This window comes from Lissotriton helveticus, chromosome 10 (genome assembly GCF_964261635.1).
Source record: "Lissotriton helveticus chromosome 10, aLisHel1.1, whole genome shotgun sequence".
Taxonomy (NCBI): Eukaryota; Metazoa; Chordata; class Amphibia; order Caudata; family Salamandridae; genus Lissotriton; species Lissotriton helveticus.
Window position 1 is genome coordinate 930,064,578 of NC_136071.1, and position 25,572 is coordinate 930,090,149.

At 45.5% G+C, this 25,572-nt stretch overlaps 1 protein-coding gene across 1 annotated transcript in view; it reads left to right on the forward strand.

Moving 5' to 3' along the window:
* The window catches only part of CFAP69 (cilia and flagella associated protein 69), a 599,649-nt gene that overhangs the window by 197,236 nt on the left and 376,841 nt on the right, over positions 1-25,572 (forward strand). Inside the window, exon 4 of the mRNA XM_078663586.1 lies at positions 12,052-12,161. Within this exon, the coding sequence (XP_078519712.1) occupies positions 12,052-12,161 (110 nt within the window). The remainder of the gene's footprint in view (positions 1-12,051; positions 12,162-25,572) is intronic.

Below are 25,572 nucleotides of genomic sequence, written 5' to 3' on the forward strand. Positions count from 1 at the left end.
AGGAAACTTGGGCTCCTAATCCTATACATAGAATGGGATATGTTACCTATATGGAGCCAGCCGTGAAGGGCCCAAGAGGGAGACCATCGGGGGGTTGTGCATATGGGTAGGTGTTCACCTTGGTTTTACACTGAAACGAATAGATACTAAAAGTTCTTATTTGACATGCATTCTCATGTCGCATTCTAATACACCAAAATTAGCACTTATTACTATCTATTCGTGGCCAGTCCGATCTGGAGGAACCTCCGAGACTTTGGCCTCTTTGATCAATCTATTACATTCTCTCCCGGGTGACGTTGCTCTGTTGGTCGGAGGAGACTTTAACTGTCACTTCGAACCACTTAATGGTGTCTCCCAGATAACTACAGAAGAAGATGAAACATGGTTAGTCCCTCCCCCAAACATCTATGTTATGTTATGTTATGTTATTTTTTCTTTTGTATAGCGCAACGGCTACTCAAAAAGAGTGTCCCGGCGCTTTAGGTAAGGAGAACTACATCACCATAACATAACACATTGAAATGAAGAAACAAGAAAAACACAGTTAAAAAAAGGGAAACTGAGAGGCCTACTGGATGAACAACCAGGTTTTAAGACCTCTCCTAAAAGCAAGAAGACTAGTGGCTCCCCGGAGGGAGAGCGGAAGCGAATTCCACATCTGTGGTGCCAGCAAACCGAAGGAGCGGCCACCCAGGCGCGCTCTCTTCACTCGCGGAACAGCCGCCAGGAATAAAGATTCTGACCTCAACGAGCGAGCCGGATGGTAAAAGGCAAGTCTCTTTTGGAGGTACTTTGCTCCCACCGCATGGAGAGCCTTATAGGCCAGAGTCATTGCCTTAAAGGCAATCCGTTTCGGATGGGTAGCCAGTGCAGCGTCAGCAATAGACCCGAAGCGCTGGCACGTCTATTAAGACCAAAGATGGCCCTGGCCGCCGCATTCTGCGCGACTTGCAGCCGCTGCAGCAAGTACTCTGGAAGGCCCAGGTAAAGAACGTTCGAATAATCTAACCTAGAGCCGATCAGAGCCTGCACGGTCAGCTTCCTGTGTTCCTCAGACAGCAGAGGTAAAAACCTCTGCAACATCTTTAGTAGGCCAAAACAGGTGCCAGTCACCCCGAGGATCTGGGCTTTCATCGTTAGCCCCTTGTCCATCTTAACCCCCAAGTTCTTAGCCATTAGGGAAGAACAAGACGGGGGGAACATATCGATGGGCCACCAGGCCTGCCAGATTGGCTCCGTGTCGCACCCAAAGAAGAGTACCTCGGACTTATCGGAATTGCACTTGAGGCTGTTCAGTTGGAACCATTTAAAAACAGCCCCAAGGCAATCCCGGATACTCTCCCCATCAAAGTCTCCACCTCTCTTGCAGGAGAAGAGGAGCTGGGTGTCGTCGGCATAGGATACGATCCGGGCCCCAAACGACTCCGCCAACGCCGCCAGAGGGGTCATGAAGATGTTAAAGAGGGTCGGGCTCAATATAGAGCCCTGAGGGACCCCAACTCCCAAAGGCGGCATCACGGCGGTGTCTGGAGAGGCCCAGACCGTTTGCCGGCGGCCAGCTAGAAAGGAAGAAAACCAGCTGAGCACCGTCCCTCGAAGGCCAATCTCATAGAGTCTTGCGAGAAGGCCATCATGAGGGACGGTGTCAAAAGCCGCCGACAAGTCCAACAACACCAGCATGACTTTGCCCCCAGTGTCCAACACCCCTTTAATGGTTTCAGAAACCTCAAGGAGCGCGGTCTCGGTACTGAGATTTGAACGGAAGCCAGACTGGGAGGCATGCAGGATCTCGTGGGTCTCCAAAAAGTTGGAGAGCACCGTCTGAACGTGCTTCTCCAAAATGTTTGCGAGAGCCGGCAGCAAAGAAATAGGCCTGTAGTTGACTGGGGCCTTCGGATCGAGACCAGGCTTTTTAAGCAGCGGGATGACCATTGCCTGCTTCCAGGCCGGCGGAACCACTCCCTGGCTCAACGAGAGATTCAGAAGAGGGTTCGCCAATGGATTGATCACTTCCGCGATCTTTCCCAAAAATTTGGCCGGGCAAGGGTCTAATGGTGACCCAGATTTAAGATTGCCCATAAGCACTAAGGAGGCAGGGGCTGATAAAGATGGAAACACAGCCAAAGTAGCGCCATGCGAGGCCAAAGGGACCATGTCAACCTCAGGTTTAAACGGCCCTACAGGTGCTCCAGATGGAAAGAGTCCTGTATAAGTTTGATCTTGCTTGTAAAAAAACAAGCGAGATCCGCGGCCCAGAATTCTGAGGGCATCTCTTCAGATGTAATGGACCGAGGGGAGATGAATTCTCTCACTATAGTGAAGATCTCCTTGCAGGAGTTGGAGGCCGCTTCTATCCTCCCTGCAAGGTAGGCTGTTTTCCCAAGGCGAATGTCCCGGTGATAGGCCTTAACCGCCGCCTTGTAGGTCAGCCTGTCCACACTATCGTAGTGTGCACGCCAGGCCCTTTCGGCTACCTTACACTGCTGCCGCATAGCCCACAGTGCAGCGGTAAACCAAGGGGCCGAGACCCGTTTCGAGGTCGAGCGGGGGGGCAGCACCGGGGCTAGATCATTAAGCCTATCGGAAAGCCATGCTTGCAGGGACTCCAGATCTCTCTCCAAATCGCCTGAAAGGAGACAGGGATGATCCAGGGCGGCCTGAGCCAACATCTCAGGAGTCACGCGATTGAACGCTCTAGACACTCGTCCCCGCTGCTGTGGCACAGAGATGGGCAACCTGGCAGTGCCTTTGATCGCAAATTTGGCAAGCCGGTGATCAGACCACAGCACCGGGAGAATCGCTTTCACCACAAGAGTGGATGTGGAGAAGATCTGGTCAAGAGTGTGCCCCTTAACATGAGTCGGCCCCTGCAGATAAGGGATAAGGCCCAGCGGAGACATAGCCTCAGATAGCTTAGTAGCTGCCGGGTCAGACGGATCGTCCATCCGAAAGTTGAAATCCCCAGCTACTATACAGTGTTCTGCTTTCAGGGCCAGTCCCAGCAGAACCGAATCTAGGTCTTCAAAAAACGTTCCAGGCGGGCCAGGAGGTCGATATACTAATAATCCCTTTACTGATTGGTGCGGAGCTAGAGTGATCGAAAAAGCGAGGGACTCGGAGCCGCGGATATCCCCCGCAAGCAAGATGGTACACACCGTGCCCTTCTTCACCACCAGTGCCACTCCTCCGCCCCTTCCCTTAACTCTATCCTGCCTGAAGATGTTATAATCCGGCGGGATTGCCATAGCAACATCCGGATTAGAGGATTCTCCCCACCAAGTCTCAGTCAACATAAGACAAAGTGGCTTCTCTGTGTCGAGAAGCTCAAAGATGTCTTGCGCGTGACTGCACGCAGATCTGGTGTTTAACAGCATGCAGGAGTACTCAGCGCCAACGGTGTTACTATTGGGAGATAATGAAAGGGCACGATTGGGGCGCCAACCACAACAAGGGCAGCGCGACTTACCTCTGTGGCGGCCAGGGAAAACAGGGCAACAGCGGCTCTCACGATAGTTGAGAGAGCACAGCTCCTCGGACGTGTATCGCAACATTGAAGAGCCAGATATACACATGCCCGGTACCAAAGCCCCACCCGCCAGCCCAAACGCCTCCGGGACGCTGACGGGCGCAGACGGGCAGGACTCTGGCTTGACTCAGGCGCGAGTCAGGCGCCACCGCTGCGCGTCTCCGCTGCGCGAGGGTGAGTGAGCTTTAAGTACAGCCTCCTCGGTCTCCAAACGGAGCACTAGAGCGCTGTGTCAGGTGGCGCGCTGCAAAGGCAGCAGCCCCAATATGGCGGCCCGACTTCCCAAGCCAGATAATGCCGGTGCAAAGAACTCCGCACTACAAGCGGTGGGGGGCCCAATTATGGTGCTAGTCTGTGGGCACAGCAGCAATGTTTAAAACAGAGGGTGAGAGATTAAAATTTACCAAAAAAAGCAAAACGCTAATTTTTTTTAAAGTTACCCAGTGAAACATTGGTCAGCCCTTGCAATCCAGCTAACTTCTCTTACCTATTCCTTTTCTATTAGAGCCTGTAATGGGCGATTCCAGGGGGACAGCCCTGGGCAGCCAACTTACAGTGGAATGGGCCACTCTTCGGTAATTGATTACTTTATGGTTAGTCTGTCATTGTGGCCTAGAGTACTTAATTTTAATATAACGAGCCGTACAGAAAGTGACCACAATCCCCTGACCATCGAGATGGAGTTTGACCTGGCCAATGAGGGACCTACCAGGGAAACCCCCATGAGCAGTGGCCTTAGAATAATTCAAGGTGGAAGGAGAATTCATTGGGATTCTTTGAAGTTGTCCACTGAAAACATGGCCAAAATGTATTTGAGTTTAATTCCTTTGTTAGAAAGGGCCAAACTAACTATTGGTATCCCCGTTAAAAATGGTGTGGAACACGACCTTCCTCGAACTCATAAGGATTTAACTGCAATATTGGCGGACTGTTTCTATAAAACATCTTCCATCAAGCCCAGCAGGCAAGGTGAAAGAAACCCTTGGTTCAATAGGGGCTGTAGGGATCCGAAGTGTGCTCTGCTTATGGCACTCAAACAATGTAACAAGGAATCTGTCAGCACAGCCAGACAGGCTTACAAGCTAATTATGTTTAATGCACAATCTGAGTGGGAAGTAGAACGATGGCTCGCCATCAGATCTGCACTCGTGGCAAAAGATCCAAGGACCTTCTGGAACCTCGTCCACACCGGGAAAGCAGAAGGCAAAACCACGATTGACCCGAACATCCCTGAAGAATCTTGGTCTCTCCATTTTAAAGAGCTCTACTCTAACCCCCCTACGTTGAGCAGTGAGGCCCCTCCAAGCCTTCTGGCCCCGGATCCTACATGGTGCATACCACCCTTTTCATTGCTTGAGGTGCAAACGGCTGTATCTAGCCTATTACCCAACAAAGCTCCGGGGCTGGACAGGATTCCGGGCGACCATTTTAGAGATGAACCGTTAATTTGGGTCCCATACCTTCTTTTATTATACAATGCAATTTTACAGGGGCTACCTCTCCCATGTACCTGGTTGGGGGCCGAGATAATTCCCATCTACAAGAAGGGTTCTCCACTCGAACCATCAAATTATAGGCCCATCAGCCTTATCGATGTTGGTCAGAAAATCTATGCCAGGCTTCTCCTACATTGCTTACAGGACTGGATCGATGACAATAATATCTTGACCCCGCTTCAGGCAGGTTTTAGGGCAAAAACATCAACTATTGACCAATTGTTTCGGCTCCAGGTCCTTTATTGGAAGCACGTAGTCCTGGATGGAGGCAGCCTATACCTTACGTTCGTGGAACTGAAGTCCGCATTTGATATGGTGGACCGGAACCAGCTCTGGACCATCCTGTTAGTTATGGGGGTGCCACCATACTTATGCTATCAAATTAAAAACCTCCACGAAGGTACTTTTGCCAGAGTTCGCTTTGGCAAGCATGGTCAATTAACAGGGCCGTTCCCGGTAGAGAAGGGGGTCAGGCAGGGTTGTGTGCTCGCCCCAACCCTCTTTTCCCTCTTTCTAAATGGGCTTATAGAAGACCTCCTTACTGTCCAAGATATTGATTGCCCAAAATTGGCTTCCCAAAAATTTCCCGCATTAATGTTTGCGGACGACACCCTGCTGCTCTCTAAATCGCCAATGGGCATGCTGCAGGTGTTGAACTGATTTCTGTAACAAAAGAAATCTGGTTGTTAACATCGACAAGACCAAGTACATGGTATTTAATGCCAGTACCACCAATTGTCCCCATCCGACGATGGAAGGCCGACCCCTGGAAAGGGTCCCAATCTTTGACTATTTAGGTCTGTCCCTCAACGATAAACTGGGGTGGGGTCCACGAATGGCAACGGCAAACCTAAGATTAACACAGGATGTGGGGGAGATTTTAAAAGTCCAAAAAAACTGTGTCCAAAAAATAGTAAGTGGGCCACTAGAAATTTTCAAAGTTCAAGCAAGATCTTCATCTCTTTATGGGGCGGAACTTTGGGGGCACTTAACACCTGATGAGCTATCCATTACAGAAAATAATTTTATCAGGCAAATTTGGACTTTACCAAGAAATACCCCGCTAGTCCCACTTAGGCTGGATTTGAATATTCGCCCGATTGCTGATGCCATCACCTCACGCCCACTCCTTTATTGGAGGAGGCTATGGAGTACTCCTGAGTTGGCGAGCTACAAGGAGGAACTAAAAGTGGTGCTGGCCTCTCTTGGTGCCAGCAGGATTCCTTGGTTATCCTTCGTACGGCAGTCTCTCTCCTTGATTGGGCTTGAGAATCTCTGGTCCAATCCTGAGGACTCCTGCTCAGCTATCTCCAAGCAAACCTTGGCTTGCATTATAAAAGACTTTAATCTAAGGAAGGTAATTTGTTTGGCTAAACCTTCGAGTCTAACTGATGCCTTCCTGGATCATAAGTCACACTATAGCTTTGAACAGGAGATAGACGCAATACCACCTACCTTAGCGAAGAAGCTATATCTTCAATTTAGATATGGAACCCTGCCTTTATATTAATTGACTGACAGGTGGACTGGGGGCCCTGCACGCCCCTGCCCAGGCTGTCGAATCGAGGATGAAACCCTCATACATGTTACCCTCTTTTGCCCGGCCTACGACATTATCCGGAGAAAGTGGATAATCCAGTTGTGCATCAACTTGGGTATTAAGAACTATCTTGCCTTCTTCAGGATCTTGAAATCTGACACTAATGCAGTGATTGTGGCTGTCGTAGCAAAGTTCCTGTTTTCAATGTGGTTAACTCGCAGGAATTTAATCAGTCAAACTGGTATTTAATTGCACTTAGTTTTATTGGAGAGACGCAGGGAGTGACGGACTACGTTATGGGATTTTATATAACTTTTATGTATTTGTATCTATACTTATATTTTTAAACTTTTATTCGCAAACGCCGAAATTCTGTGAATTTCAGTGTTTGCGAACGTATGTGGGCATGATACATATGGCCCAATGTGTCAAAAAGAAGTCACTTTAAAAAAATTTCCTCTCATTCATATGCTAGTATGGAAGCCCACAATTTTGGATATGTGCTAATAACTATTCCTTCTAAACTCTATAATTGTTTCCCATTTCAGAAATACATAGGTGCCCTTGATACCTATTTTTCACTCTTTATATTTTACCAAATGAATTGCCTTATACCCGGTACACAATGAAAACCGATTGCAAGGCCTCAGCTCAGTTATTGGTTCTGGGTACCTGTGGTTCTTGGTGAACATACAAGTTCTATAAATCACTACAACCAGAAGGGCCCAGCGGACGTAATGGTATATTGCTGTTCAAAATATGCTATACTTAGAAGGGGTTACAGATGAAAACATTGGCACAAATGGCCGTTTTTTTAATCTTAATTTCAATTTCATTTTATTTCAACTGTTAGTTTCTATAGGAAAACCTTGAAGGATCTACACAGATCCATTCTTGCTTTTACACCCATTTCAACCACTAACTGGAAGGAGGTTGAAAGCGCAGAAAATAGGAAAAATAGGCCATGTCCCAGTAAAATTCCCAAACTGGGTAGAAAATGTGGTTTTCTGAAGAAAGTCTGCCTGTCCCTGAAACCTGGGAAGATGGCGATTTTAGCACCATAAACCCTTTGTTTTGCAGGGAAAAAACAGACACTTTCTTCTGCAGCACTTTTTCACCATTTTTCCCCCAAAAACAAAATTTTGAATATTTTGTCTAATTTCTGGGTCCCCTCCAGGAGAATCCACAAATCCTGGGTACCTTTAGAATCTTCAGGGTGGTGGAAGAAAAGGATGTAAATTTGACATGGATACCCTATGTGGACATAAAGTTACAGGGGCCTAAGAGCGAACTACCCCAAAGCTTAGCACGGTGGAGGGGGGGAGGGGGAGAGTATGAGGGAGTGGAGCCTAACCGCAAAGGAGTTAAACAATTGCACTTTGGAAAAGTTTCATAAGGATTTCCCGATTCAAGTGGATCACTTCTTAGAGCGCTACTGTCATAGGAGAGTGATACATTTTCTATATAAACACATTAGTCTTAAAGACTTGTCTTTGGCTCTCACTGTTTGATGTTTTCTCATCACGGTTTAAGAAACATAGCAAGACAGACATATAGAGCTTTTGAATATTTTTAAAATATTTATATGATGTAGATGAATCATATAGCTGCCAAATTTGGAAATATGTCATATTTTACCAATGAAAAAAAGCAAACAATGTATGGTGTAAAAATGATTATGTGGACTGGGCTAGGACTGACAATGGCCTAAGCCCAGCTCTAACCTCCTCCCAAAAGGCCAAGTGATACAAATGCGGGTTTGCAATGGCAAGGAAATAACCACGCTTCTCCTACTGGGAACATCTACTCTTTCATTTGGCTAGAGGCACACCTGTGTGCAAACTCTCAATTCACACAGCTGGAACCTTTACCTTATCCTGCACAGTGGGCTCCTACTGTATGTATACATCAGGAGGAGGCAGTCTGGACGGGGTGGGTGAGCAGAGGTGACAACATGCTCACTCAATGCTCTTATTGATGTGTAAGCTGGAAGGACATCAGCAGGGAAATATATAGATGGACTACAGAGCTTGAGAACAAATCCGATGACTAAGACATCTAAACACACTGCATCACATGGGAAGTATCTAACCCCACAGCCCACGAGCTCCAAAGAGAGACCATTCATATTTAAAATAAACAGGCACCGGTGAGTGACCAAGGGTTGCTTGAAAATAAATAGAGTAGGCTGAAATTACACATTAGGGAAAGGAATGGTCATAAATAGGAAAAACTGAAGTTGCCATCTGTAAGAATACCCTATTGTTTCACTCCAGGGAACCTATATGTAAGGTTTTACACATCCCACATGCTGTTAATTAAGTAATATCCCTTTGCCTACACAACTCTTCCAATACCACCAGTAGGAGAACAGATCTATGTCCCTGGTCACAGATGCAAGTCACTCCCTTCTAGCAGTGCTGTCCCTCAAGATACAATGATCAACAGTAGAAAAATAAAGCTATCCATGTGGGAACAGATTTTAGAACACCTTACATTTCAGGCAGCAGAGCTATGCCATAGGTGGTAAAAGTCTTACCGGATTACACCGCAGACCTTCCCTTGTACACTTTGCAGGTTCACAACTGGAACAACATCCCACTGCTTTGATCAGGTTGCACATCTCTTCCACAACGCACCTATCCATAATAATAAAGCACACCTTTCTTGATCCTTTTGACAGCCAGGCAATCCTCTTATACCACAAATAGTACACCCACTACGGCAATGGATGCCTGGTATCGGACAGAAATGCTTTGAAAATTGGGGTAAAAGTTTTAGGCAGAGAAGGCTGAAATTAGAAATAAAAACATATTTTTTAAAGCAGCCCTGTTTCCTTTAAGGAAAACGGGTTGCTTTTTTTTAAAACGTTTTCTTTATTTTAATAGCATTTATTTTAATAGCAATCACAGGCATGGTGGCCTACTGACTTTTTCAATCCACAAATTCCTGTGATTGTGATTGTAGTCAATTGGTGTGAGTCGCAATTTCCACTCTACCTAATGAAATTAATTAGGTAGGTCGGATGCAACTCACTCCAATGATTTACTTTACAAATGACCTATTTGTACATAGGCCAGTTTGCAAAATTAGATTGGATTGGCAACATTTGAGTGTGCAATATGCGACTGCTTTTTGCAAATCCAATCTTAGAAAATCTTGACCCTACAAGTTTTACTTTTGCTTATTCCATTATTAAGTATCCAAAGCCTCGCTAATTAATTTCTAGAAAACACAACTTTGCACAGTCCTACAATTGTATTTTATTGGATGCTGCCCACTAAATCCTCAATAATGGTCTTGGAGGCTTGACTCATAACGGGCCCCAAGCTTCAGGCAAGATTTATATCATGGTTGGAAACGGAGCTGAATGCCTCTATTGTCAGTTTCGTAGCTTTGAGCCAGATGCATGAAACCACTGCAATTTGTTAAATAACAGGGTGGGTGACCCCAGAACGTTATTTGGCCATGTGCTAAAAACCGTGTCTGAATCTGAAAATTCTGGCTCGTAAAAAGGCTTTAGCTACCTTTTCTATGTCGCAAATATGAGGGGCTTAAAAAGGGTGCCCACTCAGATTTGTGGTTTGGAAAGGGATGGATCAGTGGCTAGGGACCACAGTTGCAGTTGCAAACATTTATTCACTTACAGACTCCGAAGTTGGGTGGTAATTGATTCAGAAAGAGCAACTGTTCCATTGGACAGTTTACCATTTGGAAATCTTTTACTAGTAGCCTTTGGGAAGACCAGACAGTGGCCTAGGTGACCACAGCCTATGCCCAATATCTTCTAAAATAGGAAGCCTTTTTATTTACAGCAGCACCTGTCTCTCTAATGGACATGGGCTGATTTTGGAAACTAGCATTGGCAAAGCCTTTATACTGTGAGTGCTAAGCTATTGTCTTTTCCAATGTTTGTTTGCCAAGCATTATTAAAAAGTAAAAGAAAACAAATCCAAATACTGAATGGAAAGCAAACACTGATCTTAAGATATCTTGAAGCTGAACATTGAATTCAACATTTTCAAACAGCAATGTTAATTTTTCTGTTTTCACACTGAAGAGAATGTATAAAGCCTATTACAGTTGATCTGGCTTAAAAATAACACAACGGACTAGATACAGGCCCTTTAAAGAACATGACAGCTAACTGAGTCAGAATTGAAAGGAAACACTTGCTATTTATTTTCTAAGTAACTATGAATTGGAATAAATGGTTTATCCAATTGGTGCCAGCAGCAGTCCAGGGAGCAGATTTATTGACCTTAGGGACAAAAACAAATTTACTAGTCACTTTTCCGTCTCAAATACAGGCTACTTGGGTGCTGCACCATGCCCCCCAGCAGCATAAATGCTGCCTTTGTGTGCCATGGCCCAGGCTTTAATGCTTCATGGTGAAGGAAGGCAATACAAAAATTAGCAGCATTATAAAGTCTTCTCTGTAGTCAACCTAGCAAACATATAACTGTTGTGCAGTTATAGAAGAGCTAGGATGGATGGACACAGAGTGCAATGGGGAAAAAATACAAGAAGGGAGAGCAAGAAAAGACATGCACACTCCCTTGGGTGCTCAAAGAAAAAGAAAAAAGTTGTCCCCTAAAACGAGCTGACAAAGGATGTAATCCATCCAGTGAAAAGGATGGGTAATGAAGTTATGCTGCAGTAAAGGGACAAACTCAGGGTGTAGAAGGGAAACCATCAAATACGAAGCAAGCAAGAGAGGTGGGGAAGAAGGCCAATAAACGATGAGCAGTGTGATGACCCAAAGCCCACTCTAATTACACAATGTATCTTCGAGAACTAGCAAGTTCTGAAAATGCTTCACATTTAGGAAAGCAAAAGCAGGTATTGAGGTGTGCAGTACCTTGCTGTCTACATCCCTGCATTCGCAGCAACTCATGGACGAGTTGCAATTTGCAACCGAAGTGATTAATATTCACTAGGGAGCTTATAATAATAATTTGCATAGCAACCTATAAGTAGATAGGTTACATCACATATTCCAATCCCATTTGCAAACCAATCGGTGTGTAAATTGCACTTCCCTGGTTTCCGAAAGGGAATAGTGCATCTGTCCATTTGTTTAACATTATAAAGAACGGTACTGTCAGTCGTATGAACAACAGGTTATCGATTTTCTTTACTGCTTTTGGTTTCTCTGTGTTGTCATTTCACAGTTGGCTTAGCAAATAATAGGATTATAAAAGTGCAAGAAACTTATTGTAAAAAGAATTAAAGTTTACAAACACAGAAAAAGCACTTGCGTAGCACCACTATTGCATGGAAAATGTCTGTGCTCTCAGAATTTTAGTCGTTTATATGTATTGTCCAATACTCTATACCATTGATAAAGATGCTAACATAACATTGTACGTATTAGAAATTATAGAAGGATGGTACAAGTTTGTAATGTATCTTTCCTTTGGAATGCCATTTGAATAATCCACATTTTCGGCATCTAGCTTTCTTAACTTACTGACTATGATAAGCCTCTCAAGGATTTGGAACAGTTATTCAAAATTCTAAACATCTGTGCAGGAAAAGTTGTTGAACAGGAAGTGTTTGTGGAACCTATATTTGAAATTGTTAAATTATGTGGGTAAGTACATTTATCTTTTTTGTATGGTGTATTTATTTGTTCTTAGTAAGATATCAAAAAGTTATGAATGACATAGCTGCAGATGAAGAGTATTCACCAGTGGTATTTTTTCTGGATACCCGCACGTCTGTGCAGACACAAAAGGAGATAGCTTTATACCAGTAGAATTCAACACCAAAATAGCAATCTTGCCTGAAACGCTATGTATGGGCCCCTCTGCAAAGGAACCTAGTTATCCCAGATATGTGTTTGCCTTCTAAATCTGTAAACAAGGAACAATGTCTCAACCGGTGGTCATTTAGAAGACAAATACATAATAAGCATTGGCAAAGCCAATAGGTCTTGCATATGTGAGAAGTATTGGCTTTTCCAATGTCTTTTAGCCACGTTACACAGCAGCCTGGCGGCTATGTAGCATGGCTATGAGCCACTATGAAACCAGTGAGGAGCTGGGGAGTAGGAGTCCGGGGTGTCAGCTTCAGCCGACCAATGGGGCTCGTATCCTGGATAATGACAATGTAACTTCATCCACAGAATCAGGGAATAAATAGAGTTAGGGCACATCGTATTGTATAATTTAATTTTTAACATAAGTGTCTGTGTTTAACCATATTATTTCCACTCATGTCTGCTGATTTATCCTTCTTCATTTGGTGAAGAAATATATACATTTTGAATTTGAACAGTTATTTGAATGATAGATGCACCCTCGAGCTTCGGTGCCGGTCAGGATTTAACAATATAAACAGACTCATGTAAAAATATACAGTCACCTGGGAAGATTGGCATGGCAGTACAAACACGAGCAGACTGGCATCTATATAGGGACAGCGCAACCCTTATTACTGTAACCCCCCCCCCCCTTGGTACCAGTCCTGTCAGCTACTGGTCAGGCCGCAATGACATGAAGAATCAGTAAAAATAGCATATTTTCGTATTTTTAAATAAATATCGACAGGGAAACTGATTGCTTTCTATTTTAAAAGATGAGTAAACAAGAATTACAAAGTGGACTTTCGCTCGGAGGTATCAAAGCGTTATACAAAATAAGTCAATAGATCCTGCTTTCATGTGCTAACGCTTGCAAAACAAGTAGATAGGAACCTGACCCGCAAGGAATGCAGTTGCCACCCTGCGCGCCGCTTCTCGCTCCCGCAGGAAAAACGCTGTGGGAGCGAACATTACAAAAGAGGTGGGACAAGCAACTGCCTTTAGCCATTTGCATGCTTTCATTATTGAAAGACACACACGAAAGCCAACCCAATGCGTGGGGGAGTCAGACCCACACAGAGCAGTTACAAGAAGCCTCGCAGAGCGGCTCATGCACGCTGCGCTAGGCTCGACCTAAAAAGGACACAATCAACGGGAGAGAAACGGAAACAAGCATTTGCAATGCAATAGGTCTCGCATTAATTTAAGTTTGAGCTATTGGCATTGCTAAATATTGCAACACCAATTGCAATTGGACAAGGGGTTGACCATGAAGTCCCAGATCCTGGGGGTGTCGGGCATGTGCTTCGGTCTCCTCCGGATGCTTAGGAGGTTTCTTCCCCTATTATCGGAGGAGCACAGGAAGCTGACTGTGCAGGCCCTGATAGGCTCCAGGTTGGATTATTCCAACGTTCTATACCTGGGCCCGCCAGGGTACCTGTTACAGCGGCTCCAAGTTGTGCAGAATGCTGCGGCGAGAGCGATTTATGGATTGAACAGACGCGCCAGTGCTGCGGGCTTGCTCCAGACCTTGCACTGGCTCCCAATCCGCAAGCGGATCGCCTTTAAGGCTTTGACCCTGACATACAAGGCCCTCCATGCGACGGGAGCAAAGTACCTCCAAAGGAGACTTGCTTTCTACCGACCGGCTCGCTCTCTGAGGTCAGAATCTCTATTTTTGGCGACTGTCCCGCGAGTGAAGAGAGCGCGCTTGGGAGGTCGCTCCTTTGGACTACTGGCGCCACAATTGTGGAACTCTCTGCCTCTTATACTTCGGGGAGCCACTAGCCTACTAGCTTTTAGAAAGGACCTTAAAACCTGGTTGTTTACCCAGTAGGTCTTTTTTTTTTTGTTTGTTGTTTTCTTTCTGTCTGTGACACTTTTTCTCTTAATGTGTTATGTTAGTCTACTGCAGCCTACCTTAAATAAAAGCGCCGGGACACTCTTTTGGAGTAGCCGTGCGCTCTATAAAAACCATCATAACATAACATAACATAACATAACATAACATAACATAACAAAAGTCTATAAATTGCAGGCCAAAAAAAGTGTATTAATTTTTGTAGCAATGGTGGCACGCTGCCCTTTAGATGAATATGTTTAAAAGTAAAGCATGCCATACTGCGATTGCTACAATAGTTAATTGTGGATGCGTTAACAATTGATGTTTGCACTGATGGCTGGTGGTGTGTGTGCCTGTAGAAATTGTGCACTGATGGCTGGTGGTGTGTGTGCCTGGTAGAAGTGTGCACTGCCGGCTGGTGGTGTGTGTGCCTGGTGGAAGCGTGCACTGATGGCTGGTGGTGTGTGTGCCTGGTGAAAGCATGCACTGACGGGTGGTGGTGTGTGCCTGGTGAAAGCGTGCACTGACGGCTGGTGGTGTGTGTGTGTGCCTGGTGAAAGCGTGCACTGACGGCTGGTGGTGTGTGTGTGCCTGGTGAAAGCGTGCACTGACGGCTGGTGGTGTTTGTGCCCGGTGAAAGCGTGCACTGACAACTTATGGTGTCTGTGTCTGGTAACAGTGTGCACTGACGGTGTGGTTGTGTGTGGTTGTGTGTGTGGTTGTGGTTGTGTGTGTGTGTGTGCGTGTGTGTGGTTGTGTGTGTGTGTGGTTGTGTGTGTGTGTGGTTGTATGTGTGTGGTTGTGTGTGTGTGTGTGGTTGTGTGTGTGTGGTTGTGTGTGTGTGGTTGTGAGTGTGTGGTTGTGTGGTTTTGGTTGTGAGTGTGGTTGTGGGTGTAGTGGTGTGGTTGTGAGTGTGGTGGTGTGGTTGTGAGTGTGGTGGTGTGGTTGTGAGTGTGTGGTGGTGTGGTGTGTATGTGTGTGTGGTGTTGTGTAGAACAGGGTGCTAGTGAGAGGTCTCGCTCATGGTACTGTAAGCACTTGTGAATGGCCTGGATGCTGGTGAGAAGTAGTGATTTATTTGCAGTGCAGTCTCAATGCACCGTAGGCACTTGTATGGTAAGCGTATGATGTTGAGAATTACCGAATGATTAGCACTGCATTTCGAAAGGCCTCTTGGCGCTTGAGTTAAATGCGTGCTACGAGAGTCACCGATTAATTAGCCCTGAAACGGAAGGTCCTCTACGGGCAGGGATGAATTCTGTGTTGGTGATAGGGAGAGAAGTTTAATATTTTTACTGAGTTTTATATAGCTCGAGCTGGACCCGAAGCACCAAGGTCGAGAGTGAGCTCATGGAACAGCGGGACGTAGATGGAGTAAATTACAGTGGTAGGGGCGAATATATTTAACGTGATGTGGCACTATAACATTGAGGTTTAAACAGCACACTGAGGGCCTCTCAGAGGCACATACGAGGTGCGCCAAAACTAAAAAGAGTTTCTATACCTGCCCAACTAGTAAGCAAAGTAACTTCTCTATTAAAGTTATGATTATTAAAAAAGAAAATTCTTTACATGCACACGGATTGCACATTTGGGTGGTGGCATGTTTTTTATTTCCCTTTTTTACTGTTGTGACATGAAATAAATAAAATACAACAATCTATAAATAGTACTTTGCATAGCCCAAAACTATTGCCTTTGCTAGAGTCTGTTTCGAAGCGCTGCACAGTCAAATGAAACTTTGGCGCGTTGCAGTCACAAATGACTAATCCTGATAGGCAGATTTTTACAGGAGCAGAAGACCATTGCTAAAGCAGAAACTTGGTCAAAAGTTTGGATTTGTGGCAGTTGCACATGAGAACTAGAACATCAAAGCAGCCGCTTTTGTGGCGCCTGCTGTCTGTATGAAGCTGAGAAAAAAAAAGAAAAGAGCGGAAGTAAAAGCAGAGCGAGGCCAACAAAAGGAGGGGCAGGGCTCCTTAATGGAGCAGGGAGGGGATGGGGTGCTCTTAGTGCTTAGTGAGGTGTGTCAACAGCAGCACTGTGTGTGGGGGAGTGCAGCGTGTGCTCTAGTGAAGTGAATCCAAGCACAGAGTTTGCATGTAAACAGCGCCTGTGATTAGTAACAAAAACAAGTCCTTTTAGATCTATCTCACACTCTAAAAACAGCATGGGGAGGCATATAATTGGTGCTTTATGGACTCTTAACATAACACCATTGCACTCCACTGACAGATAAGAGCCACAACATATATCGCCATCATGTTTGAATGGAAATAAGATAGGAGCAAACCTGGGGTCGGGTCTGTGGTGGTGAGCGGGACGCCCGAGAGACTGAGCTAAGTGGAAGAACAACAAGCAGCCATTAAGAATTTATGGTCAGTGTCACGATGTGTGAACTTGGGAACACATAGATATAAGAGGTGTTAAATGTAAAATGTGCCACTATTAAAAGTCAAAAACTTCTGTAAAAAGTAGCGATGGAAGGGAAGGCAAAAAAGGAGAGGTTAGATAAGGCCTAACGGCCAAAGCTGCAGACTGAGTCCTTGTGTAATGCAAGCGGTCCTCGTGTAAAGTGCTCCAATGCCTCCCGGTCGAGTTCGTGCTACATAAAATTGCAAGAAAACACTGAGCGGGGTATGAGTGATGGTGGGAGATCAAGGAAGAGGAGTTGGAATGGTTTTGGGTCACCCGCTGAGCGGACAGAGCTGCAAGAATGCAAGAAAACAGATTGGGGAAGAGGGGTTAGAACGGTATTGGGTAACCCGCTGAGCGGACATAGCTTGGCGTGGAAGAGTCACAGGGAGGTCCATGTGTGGGGTAGGAGTGATGGTGGGAGATCGGGGAATAAAAGTGCAAGAAAAAACGGAGCAAGGAAATACGGAGCGTGGTAGGAGTGATGGTGGGAGATCGGGGAATAAAACTGCAAGAAAAAGTGGACAGAGCTGTAAAAAAAGACAGAGCAGAGCAAGAAAAGATGGAGCAGGGTAGGAGTGATGGTGGGAGATCGGGGAAGGGGGATTGAAATGGTATTGGGTGGAAAGACGAGGAGAAAGGGCGAGAAGAGTGACAGGAACACGGGTGGGGGAGAGAACAAAGAAAGGCAAGATATGAAAGAAGGTGCAAGAAATAGCAAAGTGGCTACAACCGAGATGGAAAAGGGGGAGAAGAGTGAGGGTGGAAAGAGTGAGGGTGGTGAGGCTGAGGGAGAGGAGAGATGGCGCCGAGAGGCCACTGAGAAGAGGTTAGGAAAAAGACGTAGAGAAGAAGAGAGGTAAAATCGTTTTACTCTCAACTTGTACATACTGGGCGTTGAATACTCTCTGCTGTAAGCTTTATTAAAAGGTTGGAGAGTAATAGAGAGGGGAGAGAAGAGCAAAGGTTGCGAAGGAGGGGAAAGCGAAAAAGGAGAGGTTAGATAAGGCATAGCGGCCAGAGCTGCAGACTAAGTCCTTGTGTAATGTAAGTGGTCCTCGTGTAAAGTGCTCCAATGCCTCCCGGTCGAGTTCTTGCTACATAAAATTGCAAGAAAACACAGAGCGGGGTATGAGTGATGGTGGGAGATCGGGGAAGAGGAGTTGGAATTGTTTTGGGTGACCCGCTTAGAGGCCAGAGCTGCAAGAAAACACGGAGCGGGGTAGGAGTGATGGTGGGAGATTGGGGAAGAGGGTTTGGAATGGTATTGGGTGACCTGCTGAGCGGACAGAGCTGGGGGCGGAAGAGTCACAGGGAGGTCCATGTGTGGGGTAGGAGTGATGGTGGGAAGATCGGGGGTGGGAGATCGGGGAATAAAAGTGCAAGAAAAAACGGAGCAAGGAAATACGGAGCGTGGTAGGAGTGATGGTGGGAGATCGTGGAATAAAACTGCAAGAAAAAGTGGACAGAGCTGCAAAAAAAGACGGAGCAGAGCAAGAAAAGATGGAGCGGGGTAGGAGTAATGGTGGGAGATCGGGCCTAAAACTGCAAGAAAAAACGGAGCAAGAAAAACCAGAAAAAGACGGAGCAAGAAAAAAAAGGAGCTTTTGGGGAATAAAACTGCAAGAAAAAGCAGACAGCTGCAAAAAAAGACGTAGCGGGGTAGGATGATGGTAAAGTGAGTTCATAAACAGAATGAGTAAACAAATCAAGACGGCTGTGATTTAGATGTGCTTTGCATTCTAAACCAAGTTCTACAAACACCGGAATACAAATAGAAAACAAGACGTGCACACACAGAGACTAAACAGAAAAGAACAAGACGTCAGCGTTTAGTTGCTTCGGCCGTGAAATGGATCAAACAAGCTCTCGGCATTGCGGGGGCGGGGGAGGCATTCCTTTGAAATCTGATGGGGGGGAGCCTTTGAAGTGATGCGAGGCACAAATGGTGGAATGGTGGTGTGCGAGCGTCGGATGGGGGGCGGGGAGCAAATGGCGAGCGCGCGCACGGAGCACATGCACTGTCGATAATCCGCGTTGCAAAGCCCCTTGGTAAGCTTTCGTGGAGCAGCTCTCTATATCTCTCGCAGAGCGATTGCTACGCAATACGCTAGGCGAGACCTAAAAAGGGGAGACCACAAGAAATTATCAGGAGAAAGTAGCTTCTTATTGCAAGTAGTTATATCAGCACTACATTACAGGCTTCATACCTCCTACCCTGATTTGTACGATCAACTATAATTTCCATTGTGTTGTTGACCTCCAATTCTTCTGTATTATATTCTGTTTTTTGCGCCGTCCACTCTGTTTCCACCATATTGTGTCACAGCGCTGTTCACTGTCATGAGCATGATATGTGCACACCCACCATTGACTTAATTATGCATACACTGTAATGTAGTGCTGATATAACTACTTGCAATACAAATCTACTTTCTCCTGACAATTTCTTGTGGTCTCCCCTTTTTTCCGTTTCTCTTCCATTGATTGTGTACTTTTTATGTATTTGCTCTCTAAATGAACACTGGTTGAGAAATTGTTCATTGTTTACATACTACTACCCGGGTCTCGACTGGGTTAACGGGTGTACTCCTGTTTCTCCATTCTATGACTTGTATATCTGTCACCTACTTTCAACACACTTGCATGTATATTAGAACTTTGGAATGTTTAAGAATGCCTTTGAACACAAGGAAACAGCATTGCCTATAAACACTGGTATAGACCCACTGCTGTCACCATTCCCATTGTGCTAATCTACCCACTCCAGCACTCCATCTCACCCTGCCTCTACAGGATGTATGGATTGGCAGGACAATGAGAGCGGAAAGACAATGTAAGAGAAGGAAACAGCTAGTCCTCCCCCCTCTCTCCCGGCATAGCTCACGGTGTCACTGAAGCCTCAGAAAAAGGGATGGTAATTCTCCTCCGCTTCTGCATCTCCCCTTGAGCTAATCCAGAGAAAACCAGTTTGGCAGGGCCCAAGGAGATCCTTGCTGACTACTACCCACTTTCACAGTTCCCGCTATGCATGTTTGACATTTACTGCCATGGCCCTGTGGGTGGACAGTAATTGTTAAATAAACGGTTGCAGCGGACTATACCAGCCATTAAAAATGCGCTTCATCGTTACAGGCCAGAACTGAATGGCCTGTATAGAATGTAAGGCTTTGTTATTCTATGCTCAGCACAAACAGAAAGAGGCATAACAGATGACTCCTCATTTTGGTTCATATTATTCTTAAAATATCTTCTTACACTGCTATTATGGCCAACAAATTAAAAAATACCCGCCCACACCAATGTCCGTAAATAACCCCCACTCCGCATGGTTGTTCAGTAGCCTCATTTCTTTCACCTTCTGCATGAGTCCCTTTACCGTATACAGCTACGCCTAAGGAAATGGTAGCTTTCTTTGGGTTAATCTTCCAGCAATGAAACAAACAAAGCTAAATCTAACCTGATTGACTCATTGGAATTCAAACTCAAATGCAATATTGCCAAATTTAGCGCTTTGACAGTAAGACTTCTAATTACATACTAACTAACCTAAAAGTGTTTCACTAACAGATATGATTCTAGTGATAAATGTATCATATCATTTCAACAAGGTGAGGGAATTCCCGGAGGGAAAAGAGGGCAAGATGAGCCAGGCCAAATGGTATGAAGAAGGCGAAGTGACAATCTCACCTAATCCCCAGTTGATTTATTTCAGCAAAATTCAGTAGATGCGATATGCAAGAAGGAAAGTGAGAAAAATGAAGAGCTCCTACTTTCCAAATTGTTTGAGGTCCCTCTTAGAGCCAGGGAATTTTTACCACATGATCCGAATTTGCAAAGTAATCAAAAATATCTGGTGTGAATTCGCTATGCTGGCACTTGGGAATGAGAGGGAATCTGTTTAAACTTTTTATTTTGGGCCATCTAGAAGACCTAGAATTCTAAAATAGTGCAAAACGTGGGCCTTATCATGGTAAATATTTCCACTGCAAAGCATTGGAGAGATAAGGAAGCAGCAACAATAAAGGAATGGCGACATAACAATATGTACATAGTGATGTAAGAATCAATCTATCAAACTGGGAGCTGCCCACAAACCCACCAGATAATACGGGAAGCATGGCGAGAATACTTGAATACACCTTCAAAGAGATGGAATGAGAGACTCGACAAAATGTACAAACCGTACACTCGCTATATCCACTACTTTCTTTCTCATTTTACAGCTATAGTCCAACCAGCAAATGTGGGATAAGTATTATGTTGAGCGGAGGGAAGACAGGCTTTTCTGTGCTTGTAGTAACGTAGCAATGCTGTCACTGCTGCTGCTTTCTGAGATCATTGGCATAGCTCCGATTGGAAATTGCAAATCATGGTACACTAAGCCAGTCGCAGATGCACACAAACATTTAGCAATCACAACCACCTCCTCCATCCCTCCTTAGGCACTGTCTAACTGCTTATAATGGTCTCAAGAGTTATTAGGTTCTGAGGAGAAACCATGTCTCCCTGAACTTTCTAACACATTGAAGCTCACCCTCAAAGCACTAAAATTATCAGTAAAATGTTGTACATATTAAAAACCTAATGAGAATGATCGTCAACTTAGCAATTTCAGAACTTAAATGTCTTAAGACAGGCACACTGGCCTACATGTTATCCAAGCCGTAACTCATCAAGAGTTCTTTTCCTAGACGGATCGCGCAAACAAGGAAAAAACAGAAAAGGGAACTTACTCTATGCAAACTTCTGCACCAGCCTCATAAAAAACAAAGAGCTAGTTTCAATCTCATTGTTATCAATAAAATATCCGCACAATTCACAACCTCATCAGAAGAGCTGCGTTTCCCTCATAAAAATTCCCAGATTAAATTTCATCACAAGGGCACGTGGATTCCACAATGCCAGAAGGATGCAATTCTTAGACTCAATCTATGATCACCCAAGCGTCTTGTAAAATATCAACACCAGACTTTTCACACTGATAATTGAACTTTCTGAACATACCACCTAAAGACCCTTTCCTGGGAAGAATTCAGCATCACAGCTACAGCTTTATTATATGTCGTACAGTTATCCGACACACGTATTTCAAAAGGGGACCCCAGTGAACATTTTCTTTGACAGTTTTTACTATACCTCTATGTCAAGAAACACAATTTCACTTATGCATGTTCATCTTTGACAGTTCCGCTGTCAAAGAAAGAAAGCCTCTATGTAGTTATTTTGATTTTTTTTTTTAAATGTCATGTCATCTATCATTCCAATTTTATGTCTTGCTTGTAAGCAGCATGGCTGTGCTGTCACTTGGCGACTATCTCTCTATTGTGAAAAAAACAAACTCTAAAAAGGTTTTTTGGGCCGCCCATTACATACCAATTGTTGCCATCATTATCACTCTTCTTTGTTGCCTTACAATTCAGCAGCACGTGCAAGGTGTCACTTACTGTGTCACTTCTTTTCTTTCTGAGGAGCATGGACCAATTACAGATTGATTTATCTTAATTAGTGTCCGTCCGCTACTCACGCTGTGATTGAGGCTCTATTTTTTTTTTCCCCCACATTTTAAATAGTGTGAACCCAACCCAACACTAAGGTATTGGAGCACTTTATATGAACACCAGTATGTGATAGAGGCTTCTAACCCCAGATTCTTTACCTTAGAATATTAACCAGGTGTCAGACTGGATCCAGACTTTTTTCTAAGCAGTCCCCTTTGTGCTCTGCATCTGAATCATAGATGTCGTCTGCACTGGAAGTGACGTGTGTGTTGCCTATGTAGGCGTCACACCACCACAATTATCTCAGTTCCTTCTTTTCCACGCCATCTGGTTTGAGGTCAGTCAGTCATTCTTTACAGGATTTTTTCAACCCTCTTGTCCACATTTCGACCTGTGTGCCTTTGTTTCAAATATTTTTGGACATCGTCTGCAAAGAAAACTGTGGGATTTAAGCCTCGTGCTGCCTGTCACAGACAAATATCTGTGACAGGCCCGCACTTGGTTTACCTTTGGTGCTTAGAGCTGTCCCACGACTCCAGGACCTGTACGGAGTGCAAACCATGCATCCTAGAGTAAGCCATGAAGCTTCTGGATGCTCGATATACCACTCCGCACTGCTCCAGGTCACAAGGGAAGTCCCGGAACCACTCTCGGAGATGTTTGCACCAGCCATTGTTGTGATGCAGGACTTTGCCAGGTGAGTCCTGCAAAAAGAAGTCCAAGAAGTCGAAGCCGATGTCCAAGACTTCGGCTAGCACTGTAGGCACTGGAATGATTCATGAAGTCAAGTCCCCACTCCCACATTGTCCCCATAGAGCCTGAGCCTGAGACTGGGTCTGCTTTGCACCTCTCAGGGTTTTCCGGAGTGAACCCCCACCCAACTTATAAAAAATGTATCGTGCACCTCATTTTTGGGCACCCAGACCCCTTTGGAGTTCCTTCAAGGCCTATGGGTCCGAGAGGGATCTGTCTGGTTTCCGCTGACTGGTTCTCCCTCTGCCATAGTCAGGCTCTTTGGAGCCGTTCGTGGATCCTGTCCATTCCCGGTTGCAAATCCACAACCTCTACTGAGGTCCATTCCAATTGTGCTGTCACCTGTAACCCTAGCACTCGTCAGGAGTGCTAATCACTTTGGGCCCGATTCACAAAAGTAATCTGAGACAAAATCCTAATGTAACGACTTTCGGTATTCACAAAGGGCATTTAGGAGTAGTAAAGTTAGGTGCCCTTTGTGAATACCGAAAGTCGTAAAGTTAGGATTTTGACTCAGATTACTTTTGTGAATCCGGCCCATTGTAATTACTCACTCCGATCCAGAACCGAACGGGTGTCGCATGACATTGGCGCTGACCAGACCTGAACAGTCGGAATCGGAAACAAACCCTTATTTTCCTGAAAGCCCTGTGACTCCCCTAGAAGAGACCATAGCCAAAGATAACTAGTAGAAGGAACTTTCTAAAACCAGTGGTCTGGATCCCTCAGCAGACACTGTCTTCCTCTCCCCTCCTTCTGTGGCTATGGAAAAAAGGGCCTCCTTTGCAAAAGTGGTGTGGAGGGGTGGCCGAGGTCCTGGACCTCACGCTACCCTTGGTGGAGGTTAAGACAAAGGTCATGACAGTAGTGCTGCAGCCTCTTCAGTACAGTATCCTCCTCAGAACCCCTACTCCCATTTAATGAAGCCCTCGCTGATGTCCTGCTGGGGCACGGGCTAAGCCCTGCATAGGCAGGTATGTGCACAGGACCATCTCTCGCCGCCATCACCCCACATTCGGGGACCTAGTCTATTCACCCAGCACCCCACCCTGAGAGCCTGGCAGTCCAAGCCTCTATGCTCAAAGTTAACCCTGGCAAATTCCCTACCACATTACCGGATAGGGAATCCAGGAGGCTTTACACTTTTGAAAAGAGAATTTTCTCTTCCACCAGCTTTGCACTGCGGTCTATGAACACCGCATGTTTATTGGGTGAATATTCCCAAATGGTATGGGATTCGGGTGCACAAGTTCTGCTCATGCTCTCGGAGGAGGCCCAAACCATACTGTCCCAAGCAATCGCTGATGGTAGAGATGCAGAAAGTTCACCATGTGCTGTGAACTGGACATAACTGACTCACTTGGCAGAACGAATGCATCGTCAGTGGCACTCAGACGCCATGCCTGGGAGAGATCGATTGGCTTTTCAGGGGATGTCCCAGCATCCCTTATGGATTCAGCACTTGAGTGTTTCAAGGATAGCAGGACCACTGCTAGGTTGTTGGTGCTCATCATGGCCCCATGACAACTGCATTCCAACTTTTGCTTTTTCCGTGGCTATTATTTATTTATTTATTTATTTATTTTATATTCTTATAAAGCGCCAGACTAGACCCCCGAAGGGGTATCTCCGCGCTATTGCTGCAAAGAAGGTGTTCTGATTGTGTGTCCAGAAGAGGAATGTAGACTAGAGAGGCATTATTTACCGGGATACAGATACGTTTTTAGAGTTTTCCGGAAAGTCAAGTGACTGGTGAGAGACCTTAGTTCTGGGGGCAGAGAGTTCCAGAGTACTGGTCCAGCATAGGCTAGCGCGCGGCCACCTTGTCTGGTCTTTTTCACTCTGGGTACCTGCAATAGCTGCTGGTTACTGGAGCGCAGAGAGCGCCCGGGGATGTAGGGCTGGAAGATTTCAGTCATATATTTCGGGCCCTCCCCTATCATACTCTTGTGAATTGTACATAGAGTTTTAAACTGGACTCGTTTCCTCACTGGAAGCCAGTGGAGTCTCATCAGCAGGGGACAGGAGGGAGTCCTTGGTGGAACATTCAGGACAATCCTTGCTGCTGTATTTTGGATTACCTGCAGTTTGCTAAGTTGTTCCTCGTTAGCTCCGAGGAGCAAACCGTTGCAGTAATCCACCCTGCTGATGACAAGAGCCTGTACAAGCGTTTTTCTGTGATGGTCCGGTATGTAGGGGAAGACTCGTCTTAACATCCCAATAGCCCGAAAGCAGGTACCAGCAACTTGATTTACATGGCCTTTGAATGTAAGTTGCTGATCAAAAAGCACTCCCAAGTTCCTAACCGTGCTCTTGGGAATGGGAACAGGGCCTAGCTCTAGAGGCCACCAGTCAGATGCCCAGTGTGTTGCCGCTTGCCCAAACAACATAACCTCAGTTTTCCCCACATTACACTGCAGACAGTTTGATGACATCCATTCTGCAATGGCTCTCATGCCATCTGCAAAAGATCTTTTTATTGCAGGTGTAAGGTTTTTAAAGGGAAAGAGGAGTTGGGTGTCGTCGGCATACGACACCGGGGTGAACCCGAAAGATCTTGCTAAGTTGGCTAAGGGGGCCACATACACGTTGAAGAGTGTAGGGCTTAAACACGAGCCTTGTGGCACTCCCTTGTTGAGCTCCCTATGAGTGGATTTGTGGGAGCCCAGCCTAACTTCTTGGGAACGAC